General features: G+C 39.7%; 1 protein-coding gene across 5 annotated transcripts in view; it reads left to right on the top strand.

Annotated features, from left to right (window-relative positions):
- Positions 1–7,424: 7,424 nt before the first annotated feature.
- Positions 7,425–11,963, top strand: part of LOC147614619 (uncharacterized) — a 98,129-nt gene continuing 93,590 nt past the window's right edge. For 4 of the 5 annotated variants that reach the window (XM_086779899.1, XM_086779897.1, XM_086779898.1 and 1 more), the window contains exons 1-2: positions 7,425–7,662; positions 7,752–7,943. In XM_086779899.1, coding sequence (XP_086636025.1) covers positions 7,513–7,662; positions 7,752–7,943 — 342 coding nt within the window. In that variant the 5' untranslated portion in view covers positions 7,425–7,512. Of the gene's footprint in view, positions 7,944–11,963 lie in introns of all 5 variants that reach the window. The other variant, XM_086779900.1, reaches the window with a different exon arrangement.

Genomic DNA, 11,963 nt, shown 5'->3' with positions numbered 1-11,963 from the left:
AATAAAATTGTAAAAATTTGATAGTAATTAAGATAACCAAAAAAACAATATGTGAAGAGTAGTACTTATGATCCTTGCTTCGAATTTGTTAAAGTCATATGTTGTCTTAATTTTTTGGAGCAAGAATTCCCAACTTCAAGTGTCATAAAGCCGGTAAGTGATATTTGAAGCCTTCAAAATTGATTTGTTGGAGTAGCCCAATTTGGCCTTTGATATGTTTGCCTTTGTTCCAAAATTCAGATTTTGGAGTCTTGAAGCCACTTTTATAATAATCCAAAGTTTTAAAGCTTAAAGCTTTGGTTTTAAAATCTTTAAATTAAAAATCTTAAAGCTTTTAATAAAAAGAAAGCTTACTACTACTATGGTTGGCAGCGCACAACATTTTTAAGAAAAAAAGTGATGGGATTCTAGCGTAAGGTGATGAGAAGTAGCTGACACTGTTAATTCAGCATCAACGAAGGGAGGAGAGAGAGTTTGGGAAACACAATTATAAAAAGGGCAAGTAGTGAAGTATAAGGTTGGCGACATAGGGAGAAAGAAATTTATGATTCTTTTTCCTTTTTAAAAAAACAATGGAGAGAGATTATGGGCCCTTGATTATGGAAATTCACAATGAGATGAGCTTAGCCATTCCCAGATTAGGAGGTTTAAGCTCTTGCCATGCTAATCACATCCATAAGGCTTGATTCTTGAGAGGGATTTAGAATTGAGGAAGGTAGTTTTGCAAAAAGAGGGGTGTTTTTTGGTTTTTGCTGAGGTGGTTTTGAAGATATTGATATTAGATTCTAGCCCTTGATCTTGTTCTTGATCCAATGGCTTAGAAAATTCCCATAAATCCTCAACCTTTTCCCAAAGGTTTTTATGGCCTTCTTCTCTTTATCCTTTGGATCTTTGATGATGTCCTCTCTTTTTCCCAAGCACTTGTACCCTTGCTGTTATAGCTTTTAAGCCTTTCTTTTTCTTGTGATATTTCTCCTTGATTTGTTTGAAGCTTTAGTAATTCCAAAAAAATGAATCTTTGGCCTTCTTTGCACCAAGTAAATTGCGTAAACCTTGTTTTTTAAAATTTTCTTCAAAAATCCTTCTCCTTGAGTGGTCCTCAAAGCTTTGATACCACTATCAGGACCTTAAGACACTTGGAGAAGGAAATTCTAATTTCTTGACACAAAAATTAGAGCATAACATATACTTGTACAAATTGAAAGCATAAACCTTAATAAACCAAATAAAATAGACAAGAGAGAGATAGAGTAGAGGTCACTGTCGACACAAGAGTGGGTTGACTCTCCCCTGGGTAGAGTGTGGCCCTTGTACTACTCTCTCGTATTTATATGTATCAAAAAAAGCACTTCCTTTTCAAAAAGATGATTTTGAGTTTATAAGCATGAAAACTCTACAAAAATATAGAAAGTATTAATATAAATTCTTGAACCTACCAAAAGTATAAAATATATTGTTGGGTATGTACAAAGATATGAAGCCTTAGCTTTACAAAAATATAGATGCCTAAATATGAAACCATAAAAGGTGTTCACATGTTTTCCAAAATATTACATAATGATCCTACATATATTCCACCCGTAATTAACACATAATCCGCCACTCATTCTTCACCCACATCCAAAATAATATATTAGCCAGTGCACACAACTGATTTAAACACATTAATCCTGACCATATTGTGGTAGCACACACAACTTTGATTGAATACATTAATCCTAGTAAATGATATAAATAAAAGGTACATCCAAAATAAAATATCCCAAAATAAAATAATGGGTATCTAAAATAAAATAATGGGCGTTCCCATAGAGGTTATGACTAATAATTTTATAGGCAGTCTCAGGTAATGTGATAGCCCTCCATGAACGATATTCATCTTATCACCACCTTTTGAGATAAGGAGAATGAGACCCTTAGTAAGAGAAAAAAGAAATAATCCCATAGCGATATCCTCTCCAAAGTCATCCTAAAATGTAATGAAAAAGGTGTGTGAGAGGTCGTCATCTCCCTAGACACTTGCCCTCAGGTAATGCTACATGAAGTGCCTACTTGAACTCCTCAAAGAAGAGAAGGGGGCATTAAGTGAAGTACAGATGTCCTTTGTGATTGTCTGATGCAAAGTAGCCCAAACCTTCCAATGGAGCTCTAAGTTCTTCTAAGGCATTGTGTTGTAATACTCATGTGGCTTTCTATCTATTCATCTCTGTCTGTTTAATGTTCAATCTTGTGTTAAGTTATTCCTGTTTGGATGTGGAAGTCTGTCTGGAATCTAGATAGCCATAGGAACTAACCTGCTTGCATTCATGCTCAATCTCCCTGCACTTAGGCAGATGGTAGCTCAACGTCCTTGCATTAGCTTATTGCATTGGGCTCAACTGCATTAGTCGCTACTCTTCCGGAGCCGACTAGGTGGTATGGAACCATATAAGTGTCGGGTCCTGACCAAACACCGACGGGGTAGTTCATTAAGGTTGCAGACCGCTACATAGAAGTAAACGAGGGTAGCCCTAGAGGGACAGGTACTTCCAAGAATTGACCAAATGTAGCTCCTATGGAAGGCAAAAGCTTCCACCAAAAAACCTCTAGAAGAGTAGGAAATCTAAGAGAAATCATTGTAAGGTGCCAATCCTCTGCCACATGATCAAATTCTAGCTTATACTGGAAGAATAATAATTCTGTGGGCCAAGGGAAAAAGGGTTTCCAACAAATGCTTGAGATGTGGCTTATGGGGAATTTAAGTCAACTTGGAAAAACTCTAATCCAAGTAAAAGTGCATCAAGAAAGTGCATAGACAAATCTGAAGGGAGGGCTACTAGAAGCCAATCTCTAACTTGAGAGCGGGCAGGGTAAGAGGTGGAGTGAGAGTGGTCATTATCGATGTCGCTTTGCAGGATGAGAAGCTTGCCTTGTGAAAAATTGATAGTTCTTATGGCTTATGGGAGTAGGGAAGGATTGGCTTGGGTAGAAGTCATAATGCCAATTGAGAGAAGTAGATGTGCATCAAGAAAGTGCATAGCCAGATCTGAAGGGAAGGCTACTAGAAGCCAATCTATATCTTGAGAGCAGGTAGGGTGAGTGGTGTAGTGAGAGTGGTCATTATCGATGTCGCTTTGGAGAATGAGAAGCTTGTCTTGTGAAAAATTGATAGTTCTTATGGCTTATGGGAGTGGATAAGGATTGGCTTGGGTAGAAGTCATAATGCTAATCAAGGGAAGGGTGGTCGACATGAACATAGTAGGAGTTTTTTGTAAGCTAGCACATGCACAAAGGGGAAGGGGTAGAAGAGGGGATGGAAAAGAGGTGAGGAGGGGTGGAAGAGGAAGGAAGGTGGAAGAGGAAGGAAGGTGGGATGACTGAAGAGGAGCTGGGTGAGAAGGTGGTCATGAGCACTGGTGTGTGCGGCAGGTAGGAAGCAGGGCTAGAAAAGAGGCAAGGAGGGGTGGAAGAGGACAAGGGAATTAGGATGATTGCATGAGCATGGCGGCGGGAAGGAGAGAGATGACTGTAGAGGAGGCAGGGCTAGAAAAGAGGCAAGGAGGGGTGAAAGAGTACAAGGGAATCGGGATGTCTGCATGAGCATGGAGGGAAGGAGAGAGATGGCTATAGAGAAGGCAAAAGCTATGTGAGGTGCACAACAATATGAGGAGATTCTTCCTCAATTTTGTCATAACAAAATATTTTTTTTAATACTTAGTTTAATCTCTATGTATATATATTATATATATATCTCTTACTATATATTGTAAATTGTATATTGTATATATACTATGCATCTAATACCATTTATATATTGTTGTATATTGTTTATGTATACCATGTTTGTTTACTTACACTATTTTATCTTTGACTACTTGGTTTAATCTCTCTATATGTACTATATATGTAAACCATATGCATTGTTGTATATTATATTGTAAACTATATATTATATGTATACTATGCATCTACTACCATATATATATATTGTTGTATTTTATTTATGTATACCATGTAAGTTAACTTACACTCTTTTATCTCTGAATACTTGGTTTAATCTCTCTATATATACTATATATGTATCTTACTTGGTTTCTCCATTTGATCTTCATCCAGTCCCTTTAGTTTCTTAGTATTATGCATTTAAACCATAAATGCTTACTTGCATTGTTATACTTGGTATTCTCTCTATATTTACCATCCATGTATCTTACTTTGTTGCTTCAATCTGTATCTCATGTAAATCTTGCCTAGTTTGCATCTTTCTATACTACTATGTATGCATCTTGCTTTGTTTACATCTTTCTATACTAGTATGTATGCATAATACTATGTGTATGTATGCATCTTGCTTGGTTTGCATCTTTCTATACTAGTATGTATGCATAATGCTATGTGTATCTTAGGTGGTTTGGTTTTTGGATGTATGGTATGAGTCTACATATTGACACACCCTTGTCCTATAGTTTTTCTTGTTCTTTTGCACATTAACTTTATTCAAATGCATCATGTCATTAGAGTTTGTATGCTGATCCTTTTTTATGTTGTTGTTTAAAGTCTTACATGTATTTGGTTTTTATGATGCAAGGAGTGTCAAGCTTTACTCTATCAATTAAAGTTATACACTATATGGTTTTAGGGAGCTTAAAGAAACACTAGAGAAGTTAAAAGAGAATAAACATGCTATACATGTCATTCTGGCATGTTTAAGAGTCAAGCATTAAAGTTGGGCTTTTGATTGTTATAACAGGTTCCTTTTTGTGGTTCTATCCTCATTTGGTTAAATTAATCTTGAGCCCACACTAGGGATTTAACTATGAATATAAGAAATATTTTTTCTTGCACTGGGAATTTACCCCTTTTCTGTTATGTGTTAAACCCCCTCCCTCTCTTCCTCTTCCTCTCCCTCTCCCTCTCCCTCTCCCGCTCTTCCCTCCATCTCTACGTGTGTGTCAATTTTTAATTCGGGCTTTTAATGTTGAGAGTTGATATCATTGAATCATTGAAAATAGAATGCATGGTAGTTTTTGTGAAAGATTTCCTCAAGACTGTGCTTTCGCCCCCCTTTTGTTTGCCATTACCTCTCACCCACTTGTGGTGTCACTAGAGAATGCCTGCAGAACAGGGAGTATCACTAGTATAAAACTGAGATACAATGATCAATTGGTTATACAGTGTTTTGCTTATGATTCTCTTATTTTTTAAAGAGCTGAGAACAACAATGTTAGAGTGGCTTTGGATATGTATAGGAATTTGCTATTGCTTTTGGCTCCAGGTGCAATATACAAAAATCCAAAATCATCAGTTTGACATAAGACAATGACTTTAACATGCAGAGGTGGGGATGTGAGGTGGTGTAAAAGGGACAAATTGCTAGACTGCTAGGAATCCCCTTTGGTGTTTAAGTTACTAATAAACAGATAACTGATTGGGATGTAAATAGGTTTCTGGAGAAATTAAGGAAATGGGAGGGCATTAGAGTTCCATTCCATAATAGGATTGATATCTGTAATGCAGTGCTGAATGCTTACATAGTGTTCTTATGTTCAGTGATGGATTTTGGAAAGTGCCATTGAAAAAAAATAATAGGGCCTATCAAAGATTTCTTATGGAGGAATGGTATTGAGGAATGGTAGAGTAACCAAAAGAGTACCAGCCTGGTTAGCATGGGATAAGTTGTCTGTTCCAAAGGAAGTTCCAAAGGAAGAGGGGGGTATTGGTATCCTACATATGCCTACTCATTGCATTGCAAGGAGTGCCTTAATGTTACCTAAGTGTGACCCTTGGACCTTAATGTTAAGGGAACTTGTTGATGCTTCTGAGGTTTATGCAAAAGGCAAATGGTTGGATCTGGGATGGAAAAATAAACTGTTCTCTTTTGCTCCTCTCAAAGTCACCAACTCAACATTTTGTAAGATGCTATGCAAAAGATGGAAAGATTGCCTGGGCCTTATAACTTGGGATGGGGGGTGCAGAGTGACTAGGAATTTTATGCTCAGTCTGGGGATATGGTGGACACATAAATTTAACCCCCCCCCCTTGGGTCTTCTTGCATTTCTTCAGCTAAGAAGTTAAATAATAAAGGACTAAAGCATTTGAATAATTGTTGGGACTAGGATGTGGTGGGGTGGAAAGACTTGGATCATATAACTTGGGAAATTCATCTATCCCTGGTAGAGATAGATATTTGTTGATCAAGGTGTTTGATTTGATCCAAAGGGGGTGGTACTCCACTGTAGCTGATGAATCTTGTTGGATTAAAGATTGGACTTGGATTAATGGTGTTAAGCTAGTCAATGGCAAAAGCAGAGAACTTTACTCTATGATGAGATGTGGGGATGCCAATGTGGATTATTGCAATAAGATCTGGAGAGTGAGTTGGAGCTCTGCCTCTTGGAAAAAGAGATAGAAGCAGCTCTGGGAAAGTCAGGTTCCAAAGAGATTTCAGGTTTTTATGTGGAAGGTTGGCATGTGGGCTCTCCCTATTGGTTCTAAACTGCAAAAAAAAACTCTAGTGGAGCCTGCCCCAGATGCAAATCCTCTTTAGAGGATGGCAGACATGCATTTTGGGAATGCCCATCCATTAGAGGGACTTGGACAAGGATTGCTAAATGGGTGGAGAGGGGGCTGGGTATTCAGGCTTACTGGGGGAATTGGATTTTAGGAAAATGGTTATTTAATGATGAACATGCAAGGTCACTGTTTAACATTATCAGAGCCTATGTTCTGTGGGAAATCTGGTGCGCTAGGAATGCCATTGTTTTTCAAAAGGTCTCACTTGTTGGTCTAGAAGCTTCAGATGTAATGCATAAATGTGTCTGCATGTGTTGGTCTGTGTAATGTGAACAAGATGAGATGTGCTGAGTTGGATTATTTTTTACTGAATCTACAGAGCAGCATTACCTAATTCATGCCCTGGTCTGGATGTGGCTTCAAACATACTGGGAGAGGGCTCCTAACCTTTGCAGGTAAGATGTTATGAAGGTTTGAAAAGCAGATTACCCATATATGGACATAGAACCAAAAGGTGGTATCTCAAGGAAAAACAGGTGGACCATACATTTGTTGCTTTTATAGAGAACCCAGTGGGTACTAGACTCACAATTAAGATATGGTCAAAGATAGGTTGCACTACAACAGGTGGACCATACATTTGTTGCTTTTATAGAGAACCCAGTGGGTACTAGACTCACAATTAAGATATGGTCAAAGATAGGTTGCACTACAGAAGCTATGATGGAAGCTTGCATCATGCTTGGTTATCAGATCTCTTGGGAGCACTCGAGTTTCTTATTGCAAGAGGAGAGATGGGATTTATTGTGTAAACTCTTAAGTGAAGTTAAATGTGAAAACCCACATCTTTTAAAGTGTATTTGGTCCTCTTTTCAGTTTATAAATAATACTTATTATTGATAATAATTAAAAAAAAAGACATTACATTTGTCTAGGGTGGCGAAAAACTGAAGGAGACAGCAGTGAAGAGGCAATGCAGGTTCCCTCCGCCATGGTAGCTTGGAGAGGGTGAGAGGCGAGATGGGCGTTTCCACTCCACGCCGCCGCCGCCTTCCCGTCCACAAGAAGAAATCCCTCTTCCTCAAACGATCCAGCAGTGCTTCCAGCAAAGATGTCCCCACGCCCAGAACCCTCGAACGCAGGACCATCCAGAAGGAAAGCCTGGCCAACGTAAAAAAAAAAGAAAACCCTAATGTTTCCCTAACCATTTGTGCAGATATCCACACCTCTTTTGAAACTAACATTGCCATACCCTGCAGTTGTTCTCCGAATTGAACCTTGCCCCTGGCCCCTTTTCTCTGCAAAGTGTCAAGTCAGAGCACAAGGATTGGAAGCTCCGTGCCACCGCCCTTCAGAGCCCTCAAGTCAGAAGGCTATGCAGAAACTTGCAGAAGAGAAAGCAGCTGGTCAGAAGCTTCACCAAAAACGCAGGATATGGTGACATTTTCAAAGTAGAATTTCTTTCTCCTCTCCTGCAGACCGGCATTTATACACACGTATATATTAATGTATGCATTTGTATGTATATGTGTGTGTGTATGCATATGTATGTATGCGCGTGTGTGTGTGTGTGTGTACATAATTGTATGTATGTGTGCTATGCATCACATGTATGTGTGTGCCTATGTTTGCATGCACACATGCATGTATATATGTGTGTGTATTTTTGTATGCGTGTGAAAATGTATGGTGTGTGTGTGTGTGTGTGTGTGTGTTGTGTGTGTGTATTTATACAGCGTGCGTGCGTGCGTGCGTGCGTGTTTTGTGTGTGGTGAGAGAGAGGTCGCGACCTGCTCACCTGGCTCGCCTGGCTTGCCTGGTCTGCTCGACCTGCTCGCATGCTGGTCTGCTCGACCTGCTCGCCCCTTGTGTGTGAGCACGTCTGGTAAGGCGCGCCTGCTTCCTAGTCTGTGTTGGGCCTGCAGCCCTCTTCGCCTCAATCTGAGGGTCTCTTCTTAGCGCACAGAAATACTGTATTCTCTTCGTTAATCTGCCCTATCTTCCTCTCTTCTGCGACTTGTCTGCGTGTGTAGGAGTGTGTGTGTGTGTGCGGGTGTGTGTGTGTGTGTGCGCGCGCCTCGCTACAGGTCTCTGTTTTCCCTTCTGTGTAAGATAGTATTCCAATAGCGCTGTCCCCCTTTTTTTTCTGATCTGTGTCTTCCTGCTGAATCGAATAGTCTCCATGGCAGAAACAAGCAAGTATTATGTCAAGAGAGCTCTTTCTCCTGAACCTAAAAGACAATCAAGGGAAACTTTGCCCCCCATAGCTCCTTCATCTGAAGATGCTTCCTATGTGTTTGACATGTTGAATGAGGATTTTCAACAAAGTAGAAGAGAATGGATACTACCTGCTCCGGAACTCACTTACAAGATGAAGTTGCCTTCTCTTGTGCATCCTCTGAAGAAGCTTTCTCAAACTGCAGTCATCATCTTTTTTCCAGGTAAAATACCCTCGGCTAATGATGTGGGACAATGGGTGAATTCTCTCCTAGGTGGATGCTATGTAGAAGGAGTCTATTTTGCCTCGAGAGGATTTTATGAGGTTCATCTCTTGGATGCATTGACAAAACAAAAGATGCTGGAAATGTTCCCTTTATTTTTTGGTCGTCAAATGGTGCACATCATGCCTTGGTCTCCTAATAAGGATTATCAAAGTCTCATTAAACATCACTGCCCTCTATGGGTTGAAGTCGTTGATTTTCCAGATTACATGAGAACAGAGCTTCCAGGCTTAGCGATAACATTGGGACAAGTGATCTGTCCCCCTCGTCCCACAGGTAATAAAAATCGTTTTTGCATCTTATGGGATACTGATAGACCAACCCCCTCTTCTATTGCAGTTGAGATTGAGGGTGTTAATTTGGGAAAGAAATATTTTACTTTGAAATGGGGCATTTTTGTTGGAGCTTGTTTCTCTTGTCACAAGTTCGGACATCTAGCTTCTGAGTGTCCCTCAATCCTTCATCCGCCTCCTCCAGCTGCCATTCCTCAGTCATCTAATAAAGGAGGTCAAAAGACTTATGTGGAAAAGACTGAAGCTAAAGGAGCAAAGCCTTCAGTTCATACAGGGAATCAAGCCAATTCAGCTCAAAACAAGGATAAAGGAAAAAACAAGCTAGTGGAAAATAATTCATCTTCTCACGAGGGTTGGCAGAATGCAAAGAAGACGGTGCCTCTCAAACAAAGACCTCTCCAATCTCGTAATTGGGATGCTTCTGCTTCATCTCCTGGTCAACCTTCTACCTCTTCGGACAGCCCTATCTCAAAGGCATGGGTCAATGCAGTTAAGAAGGGTATTCCACTTTGTGAAGAAGATGATATAGTCAGGGAATTGGATTCTGAGGGTCAGCAAGATCCTGTGGCAATGGCAGAGGCCTGATGCCTCCCTTTCTCTTTGAAGACTACTCATCTCTTGTACATATTTTCATGCGTGCTTCTCTTAAATGTTTTTCTTATAACATACAGGTCCTCTGCAATCAGCATAAATGGAGGCTCCTATGGCATTATATAAATAATACTCATCCAGATGTTGTGTGTCTGCAAGAGCATAATCAGCATTCTTTTGCTGGCCAGCATGGGTTCTTTTCAAGATATGATATATTTTATGCAGGATCTGGACAATTCTTTGGGTTGTGTATTTTAGCCAGGCATGATCTGCAGCCTTGTGTAGCATATAATGATCTTTGTGGCCGATGGATGATTATCCAATGTATGATCAATGGAGAGATTTTTGAAATAGGCTCCTTGTATGTCTCTCAAATTTCAGCTTCCAGAGCTCAAATGTGGGACTCCATAAACCAATATCCTTGGTCCTCAAATGCTCTTCTTTGTGGTGACTTTAATAATTCTCCTCACTGGAAGGACAATACCACACATAAATCCCATATGCTTCCCTCTGAAATCCAGCAATGGGAACATATGACTTCATCACTTCATACTGCAGATTTATGGATAGCAACTCACCCTTCGGTTTTGGGATTCACATATCATCATAATGCTTTTACAGAATATTGGGCCAGGCTTGATAGATGGTATCTTATTCATGCTCAGCAATATGATGATTATACATGTCAAATGTGGACTGATTACTCTCAACAACTATCTGATCACACTCCACTTTGGCTCAACCTTTCATTTGGTATGCCTCTGGATGATATTCAGCTCTCTTTAGCCAGACATTTGCAGGTTAATCAATTATATCTTTCTCATGAAAAATTCCAGCAAACGATCAGATTGGCTTGTAAGCCATTGTTATCCCATGCTCAAGAGGATCTGGATTTTGCTTGGAACTCTTTTGTACATCGTATTCAAAATGTCATTAAGGAATATGGACGATGGTACATGGCAGAAACCAGACAGCATATCCAGTGGGCAAAATCATACAAGCAGTCCTTGGTACAGATTAGCCATCAAAGGTCTCTTTCTGCTTCTGAACAGAATTCATTGTATTGTGCTTCTTCCATAATTGATGCTAATGATAAACGCAAGCTTTTCAAATGGCAGACAAGGACTAGAGTTAAACCTATGCTAGATAAGGGTTGCTCCTCGAAATCTTTCTTTCGAAATTTACACACCTACAAACAAAGTCAATCTATCATGAGAGTCAGGAAACCTGATGGTCTTTGGACCTAGACTTTATCGCAGCTAGAAAAACAATGTTTGGATCATTTTCAGCTTCTTTTTTCTCTACCATCTTCTTCTACACCTGAGGTTGCATTGGCTCGGAGTAGATTTATTGAGCTTGTTTCTCCTATTGTTTCTTTGCAAAAAGCTTCAATGCTGGAAATGTCCTTTTCAGATACTGAATTGGATGAAGCCCTCAAGCATTTGGGTAAACATAAATCCCCAGGCTGGGATGGTTTGACGGCTGAATTTTTTGTAGCCTTCTGGGCTGAATTGAAGGGTCCAATCTTGAAGCTCATTAATGTAGCCTGGCAGCATCAACATCTTCCCTCAGCTTGGAAGCATGGTCTGGTTAAGCTTCTGCCCAAAAAACCTCTGTGTGAGACAATGGATGACTGGAGGCCTATCACTTTGATGCCTGTTATATATAAACTTATTGCTAAAATGTTGGTACATCGGATAAAGGATATCCTTCATGATGGACTTCATCCCAGGCAATATGGTTTTGTTCCAAGAAGGCATATACATGATAATATCTCCAATACTCTCATTGCAATGGAATATGCAAAATACTCTGCTCAGGATGTCCTGGTCATGCAGGTGGATGTGGCAAAGGCATTTGATACGGTGCAGTGGGATTATGTTTCTCAAATCATGTCTAAACTTGGTTTTGGGCCAAAGCTAGTTAATGTCATATATTGGCTTTACTCAGATGCATTGTTCTATGCTATTGCTTCACATCCTTTGCTTCTTTATATGGATCATCTGGTTGATTCTAGACAGTTAGAGGGGCTTCAGATTGCTGGTTCACGGCCTTTCATTGCATAGGCTTATGCAGATGATTCATT

This window comes from Cibotium barometz, chromosome 41 (assembly GCF_041138505.1).
Source record: "Cibotium barometz isolate CiBa-2024 chromosome 41, ASM4113850v1, whole genome shotgun sequence".
Lineage (NCBI taxonomy): Eukaryota > Viridiplantae > Streptophyta > Polypodiopsida > Cyatheales > Cibotiaceae > Cibotium > Cibotium barometz.
Note: the sequence above shows the minus strand (reverse complement) of the source record. Positions and strands in the feature narration are given on the sequence as shown.